Source organism: Piliocolobus tephrosceles, chromosome 6, assembly GCF_002776525.5.
Source record: "Piliocolobus tephrosceles isolate RC106 chromosome 6, ASM277652v3, whole genome shotgun sequence".
NCBI lineage: Eukaryota > Metazoa > Chordata > Mammalia > Primates > Cercopithecidae > Piliocolobus > Piliocolobus tephrosceles.
Window position 1 is genome coordinate 27,697,102 of NC_045439.1, and position 25,423 is coordinate 27,722,524.

Here is a 25,423-nt window from a genome sequence, read left to right on the forward strand (position 1 = left end):
TGTTTGTCTACTGGTGATCCTCTCTTTTCCTGTTTCCTCCTACACTTATGAGTTGAAACTCAACTGTGTTCTTATTCATGTTTAACTCTCCTTGCCAGTGCTTATCATGACATTTGAACACATATGTATCTCTACTAGTACAGATTACAACAGCACAATAAAGTTCTCAGCCTCGATATGAGGCCTGGCACTTATTAGCTCTGTGACTGAACAAGTCACTTGATCTCTCAGTTGAGTCTCAGGTTTCTCATTCGTGAAATAAGGATAATATTAGTTCATGACTCATTAGCTTTTGGAAAAATATTCAATTCATTCCTCATCCATTCATTCAGGCCTTGGAGATACAACAAATGACAGAGACAACGCACCTCACTTTATGAAGGTCCTTAGACCCAGTCCCTGTCACATATTAGACATAACAAGGCTCTGAAACTTTTTTCCACGGTTATGATTTAGAATTTCCTGGTCATTCCAGATTTCTTTGGATTGCAAAAAGCTTTCGGCAAAAGCTCAGATTTGATTCCTTTCCAACCAGATGCATTGTTTTTCTGAGTTTTCACTGACATGAGAATGCTCAAACATGTGCCCCACCTCCCAGAGATGTAAGATTTTAGTAATTAATTTTTCCCAAACATACCAGAATTCTAGTGGGAGAGTTCGATTAAACCACAAGTAAAACCTTTAATGAAAAGTAAATGTTAAAAGTTCTTACAGGAGGGCTCTCCTTTCTTTAAACCACTCGTTTCAGGTTCCACTCTATAGAGGGGCTGGATCACTGTCACGTGGGCCAGAGGAAATATTTGAAAATGGAGAAAACTGTAGCTGGTAAATGTTATTGCTAGCTCTGGGAGGTGAGGCCTGCAAGGCTAATACCAACGAGCTGGAGCTTGGCAGGCCCCCGGGGAAGCCCAGAAGAGCAGGCAAGCTGATCACGCAAGCCCAGTCCAAATGTCACTCTAACATTTGCAGAGCTGTGTGTAACTGCTTAAGGAGAGGTTTCCAACGAGAAGGTCAAGGATGGAAAATCTGTTTGGGTTGTTGAAGGATGTATTTGGGAAGGTGCAGCCATTTTGCGAAGTTTTCTTTTCCCTTCGTGTGAGAAGGTTGTTTCGTTTTGGTTTGTATCATATGAACCTGTGTGGGTTTTCCTGCTAGCTATTACTCATATGGACAGACAATCCTTCAGGAAGGCAAATGCCAATCTCTGGCCTGATCTTAGCAGAGAAGAAGAGATTCTATATTGTTTTGAACTCTATTATTAAACAGCTTTTATTTTGTTTTCATTTTTATTCTTTATGTCCCTAGTTGGCTTTGTATGTCTATAGTTGACCCTTGATATTTTAGAATTTAACATTCACAATTTTGACATTTTCCAAATGAGTCTGAACAGTTATGCTATGTGGTCATATATAATTTGGTTGAATCATAAATTTTAATCAGTGCCATTGAGAGCAAGGAGTGTTAGGAACTTTGTGAATAAACCTAGTAGAGCACTCAGCACACACTTCTCAGTGAGGCTGGGTGGTTCTTTATTTAATTTTGAAATATTTCAAACATTCAAACAAGTAGAAATAATAACATAGTAAATATCTGTGTACCTATAACTTGGCTTTTATTAATTCCTAACATTCTGATGTATTTCAGATTCTTTTTGAAGAAATAAAATATTACCGGCATAAGTCAATATTCTTGTAGCAGTCCCACTTTCTTCCTTCTAAAAGGGACATTTGTCATGTCCATGCATGTTTTTATGTTACTAATATATGTGAAACCACACATGAAACATTTTGGATTATTTTAAGTGTTTACAAGCTTTATCTAAATAGTATCATTCTGCATATTCAGTAATTTGCTTTTTTCATTCAAGAGTATGACTGTGAGTTTCACTAATGTTGCATGTAGCTCTCATTTGTTCTGCTCCAGTAATGGATGTTATTATATTATACAGAGATGTTATTATATTATACAGAGATCTGACAATTTCTTGATGCACTCTTCTGATTTAGATTTTTTTTCGCATAACAAGCAGTTTATATTCTACTAACTAACTCAATGTGAATCGCTTGAGAGTTTTCCTTAAGCGTTTACCTAAATATGCAATTGTGAGGCCAAATGTCATGTGTAGCTTCAATGCTAAATTATATTTCAAAGTGGCTGCCTCAATTCACATTCCCACTCTTTTAAGATATGAGAGCCTTTCCGGCGGTGACGACCTACCCACACGAGAACATGCCTCTCGCAAAGGATCTCCTTCATCCCTCCCCAGAAGAGAAGAGGAAACGCAAGAAGAAACGCCTGGTGCAGAGCCCCAATTCCTACTTCATGGATGTGGAATGCCCAGGATGCTATAAAATCAGCACAGTCTTTAGCCATGCACAAATGGTAGTTTTGTGTGTTGGCTGCTCCACTGTCCTCTGCCAGCCTACAGGAGGAAAATCAAGGCTTACAGAAGGATGTTCCTTTAGGAGGAAGCAGCACTAAAGGCACTCTGGATCAAGATGAGTGGGAAACCATCTCAATAAACACATTTTGGATAAAAAAAAAAAAAAAAAGATATGAGAGCTCTCAATTCTCCTCCCTGTCAACACCTAATATTGTCAGAATTGTACATTTTTGCTAGTCTGGTGGTTTGAAGTAGTATCTCAGTGCTGTTTGAATTTGTATTCTCAGGGTTCTAGTGTGGCTATACATGCTTTTATGTGTTATATGTTAACTATCCATTTCGGTTTTGGCATCTGTCATTTGTTTATTCATATCCTTCGTTCATTTTTCATCGGGTTATTTGTCTTTCTTTTGTTCACGTGTAGGGGGTCATTATACAATTTAGAATACCAATCCTTTGTGTATTGGGTGCATTGCCAATGTTTTCTCCAAGTCTGTAGCTCGTCTTTTAATTTATCATATCTTTCCTGGAACATAAGTTTTAAAATTAATTGTAATCAAATGCACCAATTTTTTAAATGATCTATGCTTTTTACCCCTCTTTTAAGAAATCGTTCCCATACATAGGTCATAAAGCTAATCACCATTATTTTCTTATAAAAATTTTAAAGTTTTGTATTTAAATTTACATTTTTATATATCCTTAATGTATTTTCATGTATGATATAAAATGAAGTCTAATTTCATTTTTTCCCATATAGCTAAGAAATTATTCCAGCACCATGGGTTGACTAGTTTGTCTATTAACTAATGATTTTCAATGTCTGCCTGGTCAGGGATCAATTTTCCATACTGCAAGGAACAGTTACTCAGCTCTATGGTGTCCCACAGGCTGGTGTGTCTCTTTTGTATCTATGTCCCACTGTCTTAATTAATTTGGGGATAAAACATGCCTTGATGTCTAGTTGGGCAAGTCTTTTCTCTTGGGTTTTTCCCCACCCCCCAGAGTTGTCATGGCTACTTTTGGCCCCTTGATCATATATGAGTTATAGAGTTAGCTTGTCAAATTCCATGAACAATTCTGTTGAAGTTTTGAGTGGAAATGTATGGATTTATAGAAGAATTTAGAAAAAATTGGCATCTTCGTGTTATTGAGTCTGCCCATACATAAATATGGTCAATGTGGATGGCTTATTCAGGACTTTATAATCTTCAATAATATTTTGCCATTTTTCCCATAAAGGTCTTGAATCTCTTATTTGATTATTCTTAGCTTCCTTACATTTTTGTCACTATTATATGTAAATTTTTTTCAGTTCTACATTTTAATTGGTAATTGTAATTGTAGGGAGAGGCTAATTACATTTATATGTTTACCTTGTACCAAACAAACTTGTGGAAATTATTTTTAGTTCTAATAAACCCTTATGGACTTTGTGCAAATAAAAGTACTGTAGATTCCTCTCCAACCTTTTCACTTCTGGTTTTTTCTGTTTTTGTTTTTGTTTTGTCTTATTCCATTGGCTAGTTTTTTCATTTCAATAATCAATAGAAACAATGATAGTATTCATTCTTGCTTCGTTACTAGCGTAAATATACATGATGTTTGCTGTAGTTACTTGATAGCTTCCTGTTTTTGAGGTAAAAATGTCCTACTCCAATCTAAGCTTGTTCAGATTAGTTTTAATAAATATGCTGACTGTATTAAATATTTCTACCTTTTTTGAAATGATTTTGCTTTTGTTCCTTTATCTTTAATATCATTATCTTATATTAAATTTATTATCTGATGCTGTATCATCCTCACACTCCTGAGAAAAATCTATTTTTGTTTAGGATGTATTTTTTAAAATACCAAATTAAATTTGCTGGTATGTCCATCAGAAATTCTATTGGAAGCATATATTTAACACACACACAGTTGTACTTCAGAATAGAAGATGGTTTAATGGTATTAAATTGGGTCTGTGTTGGTTTCTATCCAAGTCGATTTCATTTTCCAGGGTCCTGGTAACAAGTGGACTCACCACTACAGAGCATCCATCTTTGGACTTTGGTTCTAGTGAGTTTCAATATTTAAAATAAATATGCCAGGCACATTGTAAGTGGGATTAATTGTGTAGAGTGGATAGGTCATTAATGCTTGAATGAAAGAAAATAAGAAGTGGTGAATGAATAAATGAATGAATGAAAGAGAAAGAAAGAAAAAAGAAAAGAAAAAAGAAGGGAAGAAGGGAAGAAGGGAGAATTTTTTATGGTAAAGTTTCAGAATGTATTCATATTTTCTGGTAAAATAGTTTGTTAGGAAGAAAAACAAAAACCCTGGAAAAATTAGCTTGTATAAAATTCATTCTATTTCAGATCTGATCTAAGAAGAAAGTAGGATTCCTTAAAATTTTTTCTAATCCTTAAGAAATAAAGAGATAATTTGTGCATCTGACCAATAATTGTATTTTGGCCTAAAATTAACTGCACCAAGGAATCAGTATTTATCTGATATCCTTTTTTTAAGGTCAGACAAAAGGAAATTCTATTGTTATCACCCCATGGGCCACAACCTATGGGATTCCTCAACCCTTTAAAGTAAACTCCATGTGTCAGACTTTTCTATTATTAAGAACATAAGAAACAGAAATCATTCTCAAGAATAGCTGAAACATAGAATATAAAGTACAACAAATTACTTTCTTCTAATGACTCATACAAATTCTTCAGCCCTCAAGTCAGAGAACATGACACTGAGCTTAGTTTTAATGTAATCATACTTATCTTCAATTTATTCTCTTCACATGTCTTTTTAAGAATCCCTTCAACCTCAGCTGGGCGCTTTGGGAGGCTGAGGCAGGCAGATCACTTGAGGCCAGGAGTTTGAGACTAGCCTGTGCAACGCGGCAAAATCCTGTCTCTACTCAAAATACAAAAATTAGTTGGGCATGGTGGCACGCACCTATAGTTCCAGTTACTTGGAAGGCTAAGGTGGGAGGATCACTTGAACCCAGGAGGCAAAGGATGCAGTGAGCTGAGATGGTGCCACTGCGCTCCAGCCTGGATGACAGAACGAGATTCTGTCTCAAAAATAAAAATTTTTAAAAAGTCCTTCAACCTAAATCTCCCTTCCCTTCCTCCAAAGGCACCAACTAATTTTTTGTTAAATGGTCAGTAAAACAGCAGCCAGGGGAAGGGGTTGCAATTATTTGACCAGCTAGGGTTGTTTAGACAAACATAAGCATTATTTCAGTATATAATAGAGGGGCAGTGTTGTTTATTTTATAAGAATGAAGATTCTAGCCTCAGAAGTCAGCATCTAAATCTCAATACTGCTTGACACAGTAGCTAGCACACGGCTGATGAATACACGTTATGAATAGCTATTATAACGAGGATCAAATTCTCTGATAGATAAAATAGAGGAATCAAGATGGACCCACCACATGGGAATATAGACTGACAAGCCACTCAGCATGCGGCTTATGTTAGCTGTATTTGGAGCCCCCAAGAAAGTGGCAGGAATTGAAAAATGGAATTGGAAGTCTCTGTAAGTCAAACCTTCACTTTTGTTCTGTGCCATGAGCCCATATTAGTTGTTTTTTATGCTGAAATAAGAATGTGTCCACTGAATAACTGCAGTGAAGGCAAGTAAGGCTCTGTGGAGACTCTGATGTGGAAGGATGGGCAGAGAACAGGCCTACAAGATCTTCTAGATAATAAGGATTTGGATTTTATTCAAACTTCAACAGGATACCACATGAGGGCTTTTGGATGGAAAGGAACAGGATTTGATTAATATATGTACATGAATGGCCTCCCTCATGTCCTCAGTTTTCTCATAAGTAAAAAGAAAGCCTTACAATAGACCAGTGGTTTTCAAAGTAGGGCTCTGAGACCAGCAACATCAGCATCATCTGACAACATGTGAAAATGCATTCTCATTCCCCACCCGCAACCTACTGAATCATAAACTCTTGGGATGGGACCCAGCAAACTATATTATAATACACCCTCCAGTTGGCCTCTGATGTACACCGAAGTTTGAGAACCTCTGGGCTCAACAAGCTCAGATATTTCTTTCGGTTCCAAAGTTTAATGTCTCTAATCAAGTTAAGTTCTTCATGGAGTGTGTCACGAATCCTAGCAAAGTCCTTTATGAAACAGGTCATGAATCCTAGCAAATGAGACCAACAATCTAGCATTTTTACCACCTCTGCTGGCCAACATTTTGTTTTAGAAAGGAATTATTCAAAGAAAAATAAATAACTACCTAATGTACAGATCTCATGTCTGCACACATTTTATATCCTGAGTCAAATGTCTAATAAGATGAAAAAGGATTAATATAATGCCACACTGACCTATAAATTTCTTCTCATAGTTATCAGAATAAATTTCTCTAAATCCTATATCCCCCAGTACGATTATCCTCTCGGGTTTATACAAAATTACGAGACCATTTAGAAGGATTATATCTGTCTGTATGTTACATAAAGATCTACACAAAGAAGGTATTTAATCAGAGACAGAACAGTATGATAAAAGGGCAGATCCTTTGAAATTGCACAACAGTAAGTTAGAAATCTGAATTTACTAATAGTTTATGAATCAGAGTTAAAATGTGGAAAGGGTAGGGCAAGCAATTGGCACAGTTTAATAATATATCATGATATGTATACATGCTTGAAGAACTGTTCATGTAATGCCATATAACTATGTTCCATAAAATAATTTCCACACTATATTTTACACAGTGGCTTTCAAATTCTGGCATTCTGAGTGTGAGTGCGTGACTGAAGTGGACTCCTGGATCATATACAACATTGGTTCTTGGTGACTCCTCAAAGGTTAACACAATCTAATAACTGGCCAGATAGAATTACAGTAGCCCTGCTTATCCTCAGGGGATATGTTTCAATACCTCAGTAGATGCCAGAAACTCTGCAGGTTCACTGAACCCTGTATACACTCTGTTTTTTTTGTTGTTGTTGTTGTTCCCCTATACATACATACCTATGATAGTTTAATTTATAAATTAAGCACAATAAGACATTAACAACAATAACTTATAATAAAATAGAGCAATTATAACAGTATGCTAGCATCACAACTCTTAAACCTTGGAGTCAAAGTAAAATAAAAGTTACTTGAACACCACCACTGAAATACCACAACAGCTGACCTGATAACCAAGATGGCTACTAAGCAGCTAAGAACTGGTAACATACACGGTGTAGATATGCTGGACAAAAAATAATTCATACCTTGGGCAGGACAGAGCAGGATGGCACATGATTTCAACCTGCTACTCAGAAGGAGATACAATTTAAAACTTACAAGTTGCTTATTTCTGGAATTTTCCATTTAATAGTTTCATCAGGAATTACCTCAGATAACTGAAATTGAGGAAAGTGAAATATTGGATAAAAGGGGACTAGTGTATTTTAAAATACAGATATCAAACATGGCCTTGTTTAACAAATTGAGAAATACGTAAAGAAAGGAACATGTCTTCAAAGTAAAAAGAGAATATTTTATGACAACCTGTGATTATACTCCACATCAGAGATACTTACTGACCTAGCAGAATATTTCAGACCACCCTATCCCACAATGGCACCTCATTCCTCTAAAGTTCCAGGGGTGTGCAATCTTTCGGCTTCCCTGGGCCACATCGGAAGAAGAATTGTCTTGGGCTACACATAAAACACACTAACACTAATGATAGCTGATGAGCTATAAACAAAAAACAAAAACACCTGATGTTTTCAGAAGTTTATGAATTTGTGTTGGGCCACATTCAGAGCCGTCCTGGGCCGCATGTTCCCTGTGAGCCACAGGTTAGACAAGTTGCTCTTAACCATGATATGAATTCAAATTTTTTTTTCTGAGTATGGGATAGCTTTTATCCTACCAACTCGTATAGATGCTGAAGCCTTCTACTAAACTAAACTTTGTATAGATGTAGACACCACACCCCTAACAAGATTGTATAAAGCTCTTAAACAAGCACCATGGCTTTTACTTCTGTGCATTTCTCAACAGAACTGAGCATACTGCATTATACCCATTAGGGATGGAATAAAAATATTGATTATATATCACACTATGCAGGAAGTATACAGGCTGAAAATAAATACATTCAGGATAGATACAGATAAATCTACTGATAATATTAAATGGGTGTAGTGTAATGGTTAAGAACTTGGATGGTAGAATTAAAAAGTTAAAATGTAAGCTTGGTCACTCATTAACCATGAGTTATTTAACCTCTATTTTTTTATGTTTTTTTGAGACAAGGTTTATCTCTGTCACCCAGGCTAGCATGCAGTGGCATGATCATAGCTCCCTGTAGCCTCAAACTCCTGGGCTCAAGCAATCCTTCTGTCTCAGCCTCCCAAGTAGCTGGGACTACAGGTGTGCACCACCACACACAGCTAATTTTGTATTTTTATGTTTTGTAGAGACAAGGGTCTCACTATGTTGCCCAAGCTGGTCTTGAACTCCTGGCCTTAAGCAATCTGCCTGCCTCAGCCTCTAAAAGGGTTGGGCTTATAGGAGTGAGGCACCACACCTGGTCTTAACATCAATTTTTGACTCTCAGGTTCCTCAACTATAAAGTAGAGATAATAGTATCCACCTCAATGAGTGGTTTCAAATATTGACTAAAGTACATGATGCTCAATAGAGTTCAATATCTGATAGCTATTAATAGTGATGATAAAACAGAAATTTGTAGCATGTGATCTAAGATATATTTACAATATTCAAGTTGTACAACATGTAAGGAATCATGGTACCCCTCTAACTACCCAATTATTCCCTTTGTTCAGAAAGAATATTACAGAATATAGTCTGAATAAACTCTTGGGCTCATTTATCTTGGGATATTAGATTCTTAGCATTTATTATTAGTGAATAGACAATAAATTATTATGCAGCCACTTAAAATTTACTTTAAAATTTATTCAACATTCAATCCTAGCATTTAACCATCATAATGCTGTGTGACTGTTGAGTCTTCTGGCTATAGTGTCTGGCATAGCTAATTCCATATTTTTGGGAAACATCACAGGAACTACGTAATACCAGGTATAAAGCATACAAGTAAGAAAATAAGTGGCCAGGCGCAGTGGCTCACACCTATAATCCCAGCAGTTTGGGAGGCCGAGGGGGGTGGATCATGAGGTCCTGAGATCAAGACCATCCTGGACAACTGGTGAAACCCCATCTCTACTAAAAATACAAAAATTAGCTGAATGTGGTGGTAGGCACCTGTAATCCCAGCTCCTCAGGAGTCTGAGGCAGGAGAATCGCTTGAACCCGTGAGGTGGAGTTTGCAGTGAGCCGAGATCATGCCACTGTACTCCAACCTGGCGACAGAGTGAGACTCCATCTCAAATAAATAAATAAATAAATAAATAAATAAATAAAGTACAAGAATTATTAAAATTGAAGAAAACTCACCTAAAATTAATAAATAATTGTGTTTTAGTTTCTCAGGCTGGCGAAGATGTCAATGCTGAGGAAGGGTGTCAAGCAATAATTGCAACCTAGCAGCAGCATGTGAGCTGGAAAAGACTATTGAACGCAACTCAATTTGCAGTTCTCGACTGAAGCTTCTGAACTTAAAAAAAAAAAATTAAAATTAAATAAAGCTATGTAAGTTTTATAACTGCAGGGGAGTGTGGGAGCTGAATTCTGCGTTGATTCCTTTATCCTTCTGTAGGAGATTTGGCCAAACACGACAGGCACTTCCATAAAATGAGAATTAGCAGGTTCTGGCTGGTAGGAAGCTCCATGGAGCCTGGCTGACACTCCACGCTCTCTTCTCCATGCCCTTGGAAAAGAAGGGCAAAGAAAGGAGAGGAGTAGGAATCTCGCTCCTGCCACACTCAATATCAATAGATGACCCTTAGACTCTCCCACCCGTACGTAGTCCCAGGAGCTAGAGGAGAAACTCAGAGGGTTGAAAGGTTTTGTTATTGATATAGAGACATGAGAATAGCAACAAGTCTTCACACAAAAGCATCCAAAATTAGAGGACTTCAGTTTGCAAAGCAGCTTTGACCAGTTTGCAAAGCAGTGTAATATTGGGCAACTTCGTCCTCAAGTGCAAACAACCCACGTTAATGAAATTATGATTTTCAGTATTTCACAGGGCTCTTCTACTCAGAGTTTATTATGGGCCAGTTGGGACTTTATGCTTCTGAGAAGAACAAAACATAACCAAAAATGAGTTACAGAAATCAAACAAGAGATTATAGAATTGAAGGACATTACTAACGTTTACAGGGAAAAGAACTTCCTTTGAGTTAGAATGTTTAGGGGTAGAAGATTTTTTTTTTAATTTCTTATTTAAAATTGTATTTTAAACAAAATTTTAAAGTAGCACAAAACTTCAGAGTTCACTACGATTCTCCTCTTTGATACCATCTAAAACTTTTGCAGCTCAACATATGGTTCACTGACTAGCAGCACTGGAATTCCACGGGAGCTTGCTGGAAATGCAGAATCTCAGCCCCTCCCCCAGATCTAGTGAATCGGAATCTACATTTTAATAAAATCCTCAGATGATTTGTGTGCATATTAAAGCATAAGAAACATTTACCTAACACTGATCTGTTGTCTGTTATTTCTTACTCTCAAGTGTCACCTGGATTGATTCCTTTTTATCATTGTCATTACCCTAGTTTTGACCCTTATTAGCAGATAGTTGGATTTTTCCCTTTGGAAAAGTCATGACTGATTTATTTATTGACTCGTTCTTCCACTTTTCTGGAGTATCTTTGGTGAGTAGCACAAGGAGGATGAGAAATTTCAGCACAAGGATCAACATTTTACTATGACTCCTCTTTGTCATAAACAGTTTTCCCAAACTTTGGTCAATGGTGCATCAATGTCACACATTTTTACCCCATCTATATACTGCCTGAATTATTATTTCATCTTTTTCCTTAAACTGCTTCACTTCTTTTTGCTTACATATATTTTCATTGAAACCAGTATCACTTGCCTATAGAAGTTGACTGTAAAAATAAATACAGGTTGAGTATCCTTAATTTGAAACTCTGAAGTCCAAAGTGCTTCAAAATTCAAAACTTTTTGAGCACCGACATGATGCCACAAGTGGAAAATTTCATACCTGACCTCATGTGACAGGTATTCAGAATTAAAATACTGTATAAAATTACCTTCCAGCTATATATATAAGGTATATATGAAACGTAATGAATTTCATGTTTAGACTTGGGTCCATCCCCAAGGTATTTTATTATGTACCTGTAAATATCCCCAAATCCAAAAAAATCCAAAATCTGAAACACTTCTGGTCCCAAGCATTTAGATAAGGAATACTCAATCTATAGAATGAAAATAAAATACCAATAAATTACAGGTAGATACTGTTCCTCTCTAAAGGCCTGGGAACTGCTATCTCTTTGCAAATAAGGGAAATTGGTAAGAACGAGTGGGTGTTACAGACAAACTAAAAACAAATGACTTCTTCCTTGTTATAATAAAAAGAAACACGCATTTTCTACTCTACTCAGGTCAATCTGTGTACATTCTTATTCCCTGTCTGCAGGTTGTTCCACACTGCCAGGAATTCATTCTGATGCTAATCATCTGTCTCTCTAAAGCATGCTTAGTTTCTTCAGATTCTAATATTTACCTCCCCAGTTCTGGCCATTTAACTCCCTTGGAGGAGATCTTCTTTCTCTGCACCTTGAAGAGGCCATCAGAAATATACAACCCAGCAGTTAATACTCATTCATTGCTTTATGTGTGCTTGTTTTACCCCCGTAATTAGGCTTTGAGGCCCTTATAATACAGGGATAGGCCCTACTAAGAGATAGATAAATCTACGTGGATGATAGTGAGATTGTGACCACTGGGGAACCACCTAGAATCCATCTGAGGTGTCAGGAGGTTCTAAAGAGCTTAGGCATTGATCCTTCAAAGAGCGGCACTAAATCTTCCTACCAGACCTCCCAATAGCTGTCTCCCAGCAGCTTTCAAGAGGTGGTTTTCGCTCCGGAGACCACAATCAAGGCCCATTAGAGCCTGAGTTGCCTCGTCTTGCTGCACAGTGCCACCTCCGAAGGTGTTCTGCACAATTAGCAGCGTGGCCTTGCTTAAGTGGTCCAAAGCATTTAGGAAGCCCAGGAGACTAGAATGAGGGAAACATTAACAACAGCATGGAACCACAGGAGATTTCTGCTAAAGGGCCCTCTGGGAAACTGCATTGTTCTGATTGCTGCTTTCCTTTTATCCGTGTTACATCCAGCAATGAAAGAGAAAGTTACAATGCTTATTAAAGTGGAGGGCCTTTGCCAGGATTTAGGACAGCTCCTTTTAGCTGCACGCCCCACCCCCACCAATCCCCAAATCTGTACACTTAACAGACATTCCTTCCCCAATTAATCCCTCTGTATCCATCATGTCCTTGCGTTACTTACTTTGTTCCTCCTCTGCAAGTATCTTCTTTGCAATTTCCTTTTACTTTTTTAACAAAATAGAAAATACACTAAACTTGGAGTTAGAAGACCTCAATTTATTTTTTTAACCTGGTCACTAATTTCCCATTTGATTTGGACACTTATTATCTTATTTCAAAAATAAGAATTTAAAGCTTTCCAAAACACATTTTACTCTCAAATGCTCATATCTATTCAGTCCTTTGGCCACTATGTTCCCAGTCAGCAAATCTGCCAGTTTTCATAAATAGGAATGCAGAATCTGGGACCATCCTTGCACATCTTTGCTCCAAGATATATTTCCCTCCAGTGGACACTATTAACTTTGAAAATCCCCCTGAGCACAGGCACCCGGCCCAGGAAGACATGGAGAACTCACTCTAAAAGGAATCATGGCTAAGCCCTCAGCACCAAGGAGCTGATTTCCCTCAGAAGTCACCTAAAGGCCTTGGCACAGAAAGCACCAATGTGTGCTCTGGAACCAACCAGACCTGGGTTCAGTTCCTAAACTCAACATTTACCAGGGCTGGGTGACCCTGGGTGAGGTCTTTATTGTTCAAAGCCATAGTTTACTCATCTGCAAAAATAGGGATATTGATACAAGCCAAATTACAACTATTACAACATCCTGATGCCAAAGCCTATCACCCCATTGTGTTAATAAATGTTGTCACTAAATCTGTATAGATACAGATCCCTTGGTAACACACACACACACATAACTAGATATATCCTGCCTATTTATCACCTAACAGCAAAAATAGACAAGAACATCCCATGTGGCCTGTTTCGTTTTTTTCTCAGACATTGAAGACTTACAGGCAAAAACCTATATTGCCACATCCCAGCATCCCTGTCCCTCCGAACATACCTTATACTTCAGCCAGGTGGAACCAGTCACTTAATAGATGGAAGTTTCTTGTCCATATGCATTTGCTCATGCTGCTTCTGCTTCTCAAATGGCTCCTGCCTCCCATGCCTACCTCCTCAGCATAATCAGTATGTCCTTTTCTAGATTACACATTTCATCTCTGTTATATCTCTTCTATTCTGCCTTACAGCATGATTAGGTGTGTCACTGCTTCCTGGATCCTTGTCAGAGTCTTGCTCTGGATTCAGTATTATTCGTAGAAATGAACTATATACTAAATTGAGCAGGCTAGGCCTGGGCTGGTCTCCTAAAGAGCAGCTAGGATGTTTGATTATAGGCTCTATCTTTGAAGTGCTATGTCCTTGGAGAAAATTGCTGTGCCTCTATCACAGGGTAGCTCAGGAGAAAGGGAGCCAGTTAGTTACTGTTGTGGGTTGAACTGTGTCTTTCAAAAAGATATGTTTAAGTCCTAGTACCAGTACCTATAAATGTGACCTTACTTGGAAATAGGATGTTTCCAGGTATAATCAAGTTAAGACAAGGTCATACTGGATGAGGGTTGGCCCTAATTTAATTTCCTTACAGGAAGGGGGAAATTTGGATACAGAGACAGCCTGTGATATTGTGATATAATAAGAAATATGTATTTGGTCTTTGTCCCTGGTTTCTATCACAAGATCTTCAAAACCTTTGAAATTTCCTAAGTGACAGGGAGGAGGATAGTGTCTTTTGTTATTCATAAGTAGCCCTTTTCAACCATAATCTGAGTTTATCCTAATAAGGTGACTCTTAGTGGACCCTAGATAGCTTCAGGATGGGGACTGGCTGCCAAAGAAACCAACCATGTGATTAGAGGGTTGGAACTGTAACTGCCTCCCCCGCAAAGACTTCCAGAGATGGAGATGGAGCTGGAAGAGATTGAGTCAATTACCAGTGGACAATGATTTAATTAATCATGCCTTTGTAATGGATCCTCCTTAAAAACCTTAAATCATGCGATCTGGAGAGCTTCTAGATTGGTGAATAGATGAAAGTGCTGGGAGACTGGTATGGAAGTTCCAGAGAGAGCATGGAAACTAATTTCTATTTTCCTGGATTACATCGCTATAGCCAAACAAATATTGGCATTTTAGTGTCCAAACTCTATCCCTGAAATATGTAAACATTTACCACATGCTTACTGTGTACTATGTACTTAGCACTGTGCCAGGCCTTTAGGGATAGAAAGCTATTCAGACACAGTTTCCCGACATAAGGAACTATTTACACATTTTTTTTTTTTTTTTTTTTTTTTTTTTTTTTTTGAGATGGAGTCACGCTCTGTCGCCCAGGCTGGAGTGCAGTGGCCGGATCTCAGCTCACTGCAAGCTCCGCCTCCTGGGTTTACGCCATTCTTCTGCCTCAGCCTCCCAAGTAGCTGGGACTACAGGTGCCCGCCACCTCGCCCAGCTAGTTTTTTGTAGTGTTTTTTAGTAGAGACGGGGTTTCACCATGTTAGCCAGGATGGTCTCGATCTCCTGACCTCGTGATTCGCCCGTCTCGGCCTCCCAAAGTGCTGGGATTACAGGCTTGAGCCACCGCGCCCAGCCTATTTACATATATTTTTATCTACTTACGTTTACGTAGATAAAATAGATGTATATATCTTTTCTCTATTTCTGCCAGTAAACTTTTCTTGTTGTTTCTTATCATGTAGTGATTCCTTATGCAACTAGAAAAGCAAGGTCTTGCCAAAATTGCACTTACTGTAAAATGATTTTTACTGATAATTCATGACTAAGGACCCCTATTAAAACAAATAAGACTTAGATCAATAGTATGTCTCTTCTATCTCATAAGAACTTTTCCATGTGCATGAATTTTGTTTTTCTCTAACTTAAATTGAGCCCAAGAACAGGCATAAGGTGTTCTTTTATGAAAATGATACTAATGAGAAAAGAATGAGCATTTCTAGTAATTCACTCACAGAATCATGAAGGCATGAGAAGAAATTCTCAGCACATGGAGAGGAACACAAAGGAAAGTAAACATTGACAGAGAAAGAAATTTATTTACAAATATATTTATCCTTCCCAAGAGACTCAGACTCACGCAGTCTCTCTTTGTTGTGTTAACAATTTCCCTAGTTACCTGTCTGTACATTTTTTTTTTTTTTGTAAACATATTTGTTTTCAATTGTGTTGCCATCTAATTGGTTTTAATGTATTTGATTTTTTTGCTGTTAGGAAATAGAGTGAATGACAAATTTTATATGTGGGAATTTCTACTAACAAATTCCACACGAATTGTCATTGTCCTTACTAAAGACACCTGTACATCAAGGGCCCCAGGGACAGGGCTGAGATGAGTTCTCTCCACTAAGCTTAAAATGGTGCTAGACAAACCCATGCTTCTAGCCCACCAGGATATAATATAGTTCAAGAATGACCAATAGGTTTTATAACACTTTCTAATACTGACCAAATGTTAGCTTCTGTCTAGTGTGTTGGCTTTTAAAGCATTCTGAGACTAAGTGTGAACCCACAGGAAATAAAAGCCCTCTATCAGTTCTTTTTGTCTACACCAGTGAGGGATGGGGAAACAGCTCATAGTTACCCAAGCATTTCACAACTGACTGCTTTGGAAAGAGGAATCTAACTTCACTGAAACAATGATTAACCAACACCGACAGGAGGGCACTCTGTGACACGTGCCAGGGTTATTGTACTTTGACAATGTAGTAGATAGACCCTAGGGGGACATGGTCCTCTTCACCTCTTGATAGTCACACTTTCATGTGATTCCCTTCCCTTGAGGATGGGTGGGAATCCTGTGACTTGCTTTTAACCAATACAATAGGGCAAAGGTGATAGGATGTTATTCCTGTGATTACATTAATAAATATGAATGCAAATGTATTTCTTTACTGCCTTAACCACTAACTTTGAAGAAGCTGCTATATTATGAAACACCACGGAAAGGCCACATGTCAAGGAACTGTGCAGCTTCTAGGAGCTAAGGGCCTCAGTCCTACAACTTCAAGGAATTAAATCCTGCCAACCATGTGAGCTTGGAACAAGATCCCAAGTCTCAGATGAGATCACAACCCTGTGCTTGATTGCATCTTTGTGCAGTTTTAAAGCAAAGAACCCAACTACAGGGACCTAGGACCTACAGAAATGGTGAGGTAATCACTGTGTGTTGTTTTAAGCAGCTAAGTCCCTAGTAATTTGTTATGCAGCAAAAGAAAACTAGAATAGGGAATTACTGGGAAATTCTGTTGGAGGGCAAGTGTAATCTGAGTGTTGAGGACCTTGATATCCAGATAAATTTTCCTTAATCATCATGCTAGCTCCATGATGAATTTCAAACCCCATTTTAAAAGATCAGGAGAGTGAGAGAGAGTTCAAGAACTCTGCCCAAAATGATAATTAATAACAGTCTGGGCTTCAAGTAGGACTATCTGACTGCAAAGTCCATGTTCTTTCCAAGACACTATATGCTGCTGACCTGAACTCACCAATTTGGGTTCGATGACTCCCCCTTGATTGCAGGGCTGGCTCTGAGTCATGTTATCATTTCTCTATATTTCAGGTTCCACAAAGGTAAGGTATGGAATCCGAAGAAGGCAATGAAAGAAATATGGGAGTTCAAGAAATTGATCCATCACATGTAATCAAATTTGATTTCAGATATCCACAATCAACTTGTGGAAACTCTTATCCTTCAAACATAGACCTCAACTGCAAATTATGATGTGGGAGTGGCAGTGGAGAGGGAAAACATATATGAATTTTTTTAAGGACCCTAAAGCCAATTTATTTTTTGCAATGTAATTGGCAAGGTAGACTTTTATAAATATTTTCCTTTTGCAAATGCCCTGTTACCAGAGGTTTATGGTTATAAACAAGTTTATAGAAGCATAAACCAGAGAAATCACTTTGCTTATACAACCTGATACCCTTTCTCCCTTCCCACTGCTAGTTTTTCTCTTTATTTTTCTTTTTAAGAAGCTACTCAAGGTAAAGAGAACTAGAGTTTCCATAGCAATAGATGTCCACAAAGGACCATCCATGATTATAAAACCTTTATATTAAGATGTCATCTTTAGCTGGGGAAGAATGTCTAAAAGCTTAGGCTGAATTCTCTCACTGGAGTTATCTCTGGTACCAACTGAAACCTCAGACTGCTTGATGGGCTACGTGCTGGGCTTCTGCATAAATACTGTCTCCCTCAGCTGAAGGTATTTCAGTCTGCTGAAGGATTCCAGGTCACAGTCACAAACTGTTAAAGTCCTTTTTGTGATAACCACTGAGAAGCTCAAAGAACACCTCAACTAGCAATGCAAATTTGTGTGAGAGGTCTATGCAGTCTATAGATATGGAGACCAAAACAGAGAAAACCCAGGTGGCCTTAGCCAAAGAAGCAATGGATGGGGGAAGGTGAGAATACATATATCTTTCAACATTTATTCACTTAACAAACATTTAATGAAAATGCTTTAACCAGTAAATTCACTCTACTAGACAGCAGCAATACAAAGATGAGAAGTCACTGTTCACCATCACAATCACAGCGACTCTAGTAGGAGAAACAGACTTGTGAGGAAATCCTTGTAACCTAAGGAGTTTATTCAAGAACAAATATGGAAGCTATGAAGTCTGCCTGCGAAAGGTAGCTTCCAAGAGAAGCAATTATTTGGGTCTTCAAGAATAATTAAAAGTACACCAGGCAAACAAGAAGGGAGGGTAATCCAGGAAAAGGTAAAATTTTCTATGCTCTCTTCCTCTACAGAGGTGACCATAGCATACATTTAGCTTCCTCTCTCTAGTTAACCTGCCCAGCTGCAGGTCAAATAATTCTTCTACCCACTCCCTTCACTAGCAAAGCAAATCTTGTCTAAATCCCTTTACACAAGATTTATGAATTGTTTGCAAGTATGCCCCCAGATATTGATTCCTCAGTCCTTGAGTGAGGCTGGGGTGGTTGGCACAGTTGTCGCTTAGCCAAATAGACTGATCAGGGAGCCTTGGATGGTGGCTAACTGAGCAAGGTCTAATGGTGCACTCCACTTGAAAACTCTTGGAAGACTGATCTAATCACTGCCTCTTTTTCATATTATCCCAACCCTAGGTGTTTTTTACATTCAGGAAATGACCATGCATTTCCTCTCTGCTTTTCACCACTTATTTCCTTCTTCCAAGCCAGTAGTCACTTTGGCAAAGTGAGAAAAGAATTCTTAACATTTCTATAACATGTTTTAAGCTTAGCAATTGTTATTCTCTATGGAGCCAGAAGAGGTGGTGAGGGGAGAATTAAGAAAAGTTAAAAAGCTTTTTAAGGTATGTTTCCCACATGTTGTTTTGGAGTGTGATAGGTGGGCAGCTTAATGGGAAAGGAAAGTGAGGGGGAAGTTGTGGTTGTATTTCAGCTGGAAAGCAAGGAAGCCTCGTGGTATATCAGATGTGGTAAGTCCTCCTGCAATGAATCATTTGCATGCCAGGAATATTCTTCCTCCTCAACAGCTATTCCAGCCCTTGGTCATCTGTCTTCTCTAACTCCTTTGGTCATTACTTCTGCCAGCAGCATGCAACCAATAACTTTATTATAGAATATCTAACTTCTGCTGCTTTGGAAGTTGATGTTTGGCTTTCCTCCCTCTACTCTTAACTAATTTGCAAATTGTATGCACAATTCAAATCTTAACTGGATATGGCATGGTCATTAGGAACACTTAGACCATGTTTAGATCCTAAGGTTTCTATGTACTGGCTGTGTGATCTTGGTAAGTTACTGAGCCCTCTGTAGTGGGGAACATTAGACAGACCTATAACCAGTTCTCACAAGGAATGATCCTGGAGAACTGACATGCTCATCACCTAGTGTCACAGTCAACTATCAGAAATGTTGTAGGCCGTCTTAGCATTCATTACTTGCAACTCTAGGTTGCAACAGATCCCCAGAACAGTCATATGTGAAGGAAGAAATGCCAAGGAATTAAATCATCCTTGTGACAGCAAAGGGAGCTTCTAGCACCCAATAGAATCCTTCCTCTAGGTAGGTGGTATTATCCCCAGCTGTGTGTCCCCAAGAAACACTGGGAGATCTGGAAAGCTGCACCTCTCTCTAGGTTCATGCTGCTTTAAAACTATGTACTATACAATCTCTGTATGTTTCTGCATCCTTGTCATTAAAGGAACTTGATATCCTCCATCTGGGCCTGCTGGCATCTTTCTGCTAATCATATCACCATCGTGTGTCATTATTAATCATGTCATCATTACAGGAGATAGTGCCTTTAAAGCTCTTAACACAGTGCTTGGTATTTGGCTATAATTGTAAATATATTATAATTTATAAATATACATTAGAATAATTTAGAATTATGTACAGTATTTTAATTTTTCTGAGAATCTACCAAAACACCACACACTGTATGCCTATTATCTCAAATGCTTACAACATTACAAGGTATATAATTGTCACTTCCTTTGAAAATCTGGGGAATGAAACCTCAGAAAGGCAGTGCAATTACTCCAAGATCACCCAGCTACTTAGTGGTAAGACACGATTTGAATGGAAGTCAGCATCTGTGCCATTATCCCTTCCTTCCTTTACGATTAAGCCTCAAAGAATTTTGCTCCCAATCATGTGTTGACGCTTGTAATAAAGGATGTGATTAATGCAGTGGATCAGTAGCAAAGGGGACAGTATTGTCTTGAATCCGCACTTTGCAGGATATCTTTATTTCTATAAAATTTGCCATTTGTTGGCAGTGATATTATAGTCCCTGCCACCCTTACTCCAACACATACCAGCACTCCTGCCATTGCCAACTTTCACTCTAATTTTTCTACACATTGCACTTAAGCTTATTTATGAAATTAGCCATCAGGGTGAAGAACTCTGGACAGCATGGAAGGCTCCTCCACCTGCCTCAAGACTCAGCTCAAATGGCACTGTTATTGTGATGACTTCTCTGACTTAGCCCAATGATTGAAGCTTTTGCCTCAGAGCAACCATAGTACCAGTGCAAGCTTCTGATGGAGCACTTACTAATTACGATTATTAGAGCTAAAATTTATTGAGCAGTTACTATGTGCCAGGCACAATTCTAAGTGTTCTCCATGCATTATCCCATTTTATCCTCATAGCAATCTTTTTGGGTAAAGAGTATTATTACATTAATTATTCAACTGAGGAAACTGCACTGATTGCAATTACTTTTCTTCTTCCCCTGCCCTTTAGACTAAGTATTTATTCATGATGGAGACTGTCTTACCCTTCTCTTTTTAACTCATCCCCATGGGTTGACACTTCCAATGGGCTAGGGGCTGGCAGACATTATTCTTACAAAAATATATAGTCAGTACTACTCTCAGTTTCATATTACGAGTGAGGAAACTGAGACTCAAAGAGATTGTGTAGCTTTCTGAGAGGCAAAGTCCCCGCTGGTAAGAAAAAGAGCTGCTATTCAAGTCTACGCTCGTCCGTTCGCTTACCTAACTCCGTCTCCCATGGTAGGTATGAAAATGAATGCTTTTTGAATCTACAAAATGCAAGAACAGAATGAGTGAATAGCAGTACACTTTGTGTTAGGTGGCAGGGTCAGAAAGATGTTATGTGCTAAAAGGGAAATCAGGAACCACCAATACATCATGACTTCCTAAGAAGACAGGTTCAGTCATGCATACACAATGACACATTTGTAAGAGACAAAACAGACCTTTGTGAATAACTACTAATCAATAGTTTAACGATAGAGAATGGTCTTTGGAGTAAGAGATCTGAGTTTAAACGTTTAAACACTTGCTTTCTACTACAAAGACACATGCACACGTATGTTTATTGCGGCATTATTCACAATAGCAAAGACTTGGAATCAACCCAAATGTCCATCAGTGACAGACTGGATTAAGAAAATGTGGCACATATACACCATGGAATACTATGCAGCCATAAAAAAAGGATGAGTTTGCGTCCTTTGTAGGGACATGGATGCAGCTGGAAACCATCATTCTTAGCAAACTATCACAAGAAGAGAAAACCAAACACCGCAAGTTCTCACTCATAGGTGGGAACTGAACAATGAGCTCACTTGGACTCGGGAAGGGGAACATCACACACTGGGGCCCATCATGGGGAGGGGGGAGGGGGGAGGGATTGCATTGGGGAGTTATACCTGATATAAATGATGAATTGATGGGTGCTGACGAGTTGATGGGTGCAGCACACCAACATGGCACATGTATACATATGTAACAAACCTGCACGTTATGCACATGTACCCTAGAACTTAAAGTATAATTAAAAAAAAAAAAAAACACTTGCTTTCACTTTTCCTCTGCAGGACCCGAGGTGAGTAAATGAATCCATCTGAGCCTCAATTTCCCTATCTCTAAAATGAGGATAATAACACCCTGCTTGATAGAAACTATTATGAGAATTCCAATGAGATAATATATACAAAAATGTATGAATAAACTCTAAATACCATCAGGTTGTTATTTTTCATCTCTCTCCCAGGGCTTACATCAAATGCTGTCCAAAAAGTGCTCACTAGCCCTCATTTCTAATATGTTTACGTACAGATATTCCTGAGAGAAGCACTCATGAAAAGCAGCTCTTCCTTAATCCTTGTTAATTCTTCAAATGAGGCCCCAATGTGTACTTTACCACAAGCCACAGGCTCTTGCATTAACAAAATGATTACATTTTTTCAAACTGCTAGGTTTTATTCCCAGCTTTAGCACCCTGATAAGAGTTTATAGATGGGAAAATACAATCAAGTAAAACTTCAAGCTCAGTTTTGTGCAGAACTGATACTGTCTTTCCTGCTTGAGATGAGAAACAAAAGCATTATGAATGAAAATATCATTGAGTTCAACAAGCTAAATATCTTTGAAGAGATTGATTTACTGCAAAATCCCCTCTGGAAATCAGAGTCACCTATGCATTCACAAAGCCATCCTATTTCATGGGCAATTCCCCTGGTTTCTAACAGGTTTTGACTTTCACACTCTCAGCCCACTGGTAGCCCAGAAATCATTGCTCTTGACTTTATCAGTAACAACAGTCAAAATATTACCTGGATTAATTCCATTTTCAGAAAGAAAAAGGATTTTCTTTCAGGATATTGAGGTCTCAAGAAGAAATACACATTGTGAATGGTGGGTGGAAAAGAGTGATTGCAGGGAATTTTGATTCATTTCCGTCTTTTCCTCTAGCTGAATTCTCCATGAAGATAGTTTTTTATGAATAATTTCCTTTCCCCAGTTCTAGATATGGCATTTTATGGTGCTAATATAATGAAACACATTGAAATACCTCAATTTATATGAAACATGAGTTGCTTAGAAAATTCCAAATATGTCACTACAGTGATCTATACTACTGTGTTTGATAATTACTACTTTGAAAAGTCAAACAGACATCAATAATTCAAGATCTTGTTAGAACCAGGTATTTTCCAACTCTTTTCAATGAGTCCTCCTATCTCCTCATGAGGAATTCCCCCACAGAAAATCCCAACCATTTTTGCCTCCTCAAATGCATCATTTATTAATGCAAAGGGCTCATGAGAAGAAATGTGGACAGTTAATTTTGCTGGAGTGCAATCCACTATGAAGTAATTACACATAATCTTCATTATATGGGACCATAAAACAGAGCATCCATGGTTTATGCAAACCTGGACAGGAAGGGAGTGATGATTTCTGATGAGAGCAAAACAAAAAGTCTAAACTCTTTAGGCTGGCTCCAATCCGCCTTGCCAAATGTATGTCCAATTCTTGCTGTATAAAAATCCATTTATCACTAACAAATCATTGGTATTTCTTTGTCATTGCTTTTGCTATTTTCCGTATCTAGAATACCTTTCCTCTTTTACCAAAGAAAGAGGGAATTTTTAGTCATTCGCTATATATAAAGCACCTACTGTGTTCCAGACCCTTAGAATACATCAGTAAACAGACATCTTTGCCCTCTTAAAACAGTATGGTGTATTAAGACTGCAGGCTCAGGTGGGGTTCAGTGGCTCACACCTGTAATCCCAGCACTTCGGGAGACCGAGGCAGGCAGATAACCTGAAGTCAGGAGTTCGAGACCAGCCTGACTCACATGGAGAAACCCCATCTCTACTAAAAATACAAAATTAGCCAGGCGTGGTGATGGGCGCCTAGTCGCAGCTACTTGGGAGGCTGAGGCAGGAGAATCACTAGAACCTGGGAGGCCGAGGTTGCAGTGAACCAAGATTGTGCCCTTGCACTCTAGCCAGGGCAACAAGAGTACTAAAAAAAAAAAAAAAAAAAAAGCCTGAAGGCTCTGGATCCTGGCTTTGCCTTGAACAGACTATGTAGACTATGTGATTTTGCACAAGCTACTTAACTCTCTGTTTCTCATCTGTAAAGTGGGCATACTAATAGTATGTATCATCTAGAAATGCTGTGGCTTTAAATGGATTGATGGTGGCTATAGTCAAAAGCTGATGGAAAGTTAAAAACTCAATAATCAAGCTATTATCAAAATAAACTTTGCTTACCAGGCCCTACACCTTTCTTCCAAGGCTGAGACAAATTTCTACTCCTTCTGTGAAGTTTTTCCTTAAACACCTCAGCCAGGAATTTTTTTCCTCTTTTCTTTCAACAAACATGTATTTGTTGAATGGAAAATAGGATTTATCTTCTATGCCAACCCTGATCAAGAAATCATGGCTGCTTAGAGTCAGGGCTAAGAAGTAATATGAGGCCAATTTTAGAATCTCTAGAGGAAAAATTATATGCCAAGACTGATGAGTGATGTGTGACACAAATGAGGAAAAGTCACAAGAAAAGACTGAGTGACAGAACTCAGTGATATATTTATGTAACCAAAATACTTATTCCTCTGCTTACAGTGGTTATATCTGAGTAAGTTATTTAACTTCATCAAGCCCCAACATCCTCATCTGTAAAAATATCATACAGGGTAGTACCTTCTAGTATTGTTGGACATATCAAAAGATACATTGTATATAAGGCACCTAGTTAGAGGCTGGTACGCAGAGCTGACTTCATGTTTGTCATTATTATTCTTGTTGTTATCACTATCTATTACCACCAACTGGAAATACCACCAGATGGGCCTTGATTACATGAGGCAGAGTGTGAGCTTTTTAATGCATTGCCTCAGTCTTCCCAGTTGGTAACTCCTGTGGGCAGCAACCCTTTGAACCTCAAGTGCCTAACATCCGGTCCAGAGGATTAGGTACTCAATGTCTATTTGTGGTGTGGGTGAAGTCAGAATGAGAATATCTTTTTTTGCTACATCCAGCTGAGGAAGGTCAAAACTAAGGAGGTAAATGAATTGCTGAAAAGTCCCTCTTTCCTGAGGCAGCATTGCTGCTTTTCTGGTACACCAAGAACAAAATGAAAGGAGATGAAATTAATATTAGATGGGGTTTTCCTCCAGGGAGAATCTACAGCTATACTTCTTTGCGAAGGACATTGATGACCCAGGCCACAATTCAGCTAAGGTAAGATACTGCATCCCACCACTCTAGGCTTTATGCTAAGAATGTTGAAATAAACCATAAAAGGACAGAGTGACAAAGTAAACCCTAGAGGTATGAGGGGAAAAGCATTAGTGTATTCTGAAAAAATGATACATTTAATAGCACAGTGTTGTTGTAAGGCCATTTGAGGCACCATAAGAAAGAAAAACGGATGGAGCTGCCCTGAAGGTGGAA

The 25,423-nt window shown here is 38.4% G+C and overlaps 2 protein-coding genes across 5 annotated transcripts in view; one reads left to right on the forward strand and one right to left on the reverse strand.

Annotated features, from left to right (window-relative positions):
• The window catches only part of NRXN3 (neurexin 3), a 1,617,581-nt gene that overhangs the window by 1,066,464 nt on the left and 525,694 nt on the right, over window positions 1–25,423 (reverse strand). The window lies entirely within an intron of this gene.
• Window positions 2,212–2,552, forward strand: LOC111521603 (40S ribosomal protein S27-like). Its single transcript, XM_023185098.2, has one exon. The coding sequence runs from the start codon at window positions 2,230–2,232 to the stop codon at window positions 2,479–2,481; it is 252 nt and encodes an 83-aa protein (XP_023040866.1). The 5' UTR covers window positions 2,212–2,229; the 3' UTR covers window positions 2,482–2,552.

Bases quoted from the DNA above. Each gene is read 5' to 3' on its own strand.
- LOC111521603 (XM_023185098.2), top strand. From the start codon at position 2,230: ATGCCTCTCGCAAAGGATCTCCTTCATCCCTCCCCAGAAGAGAAGAGG.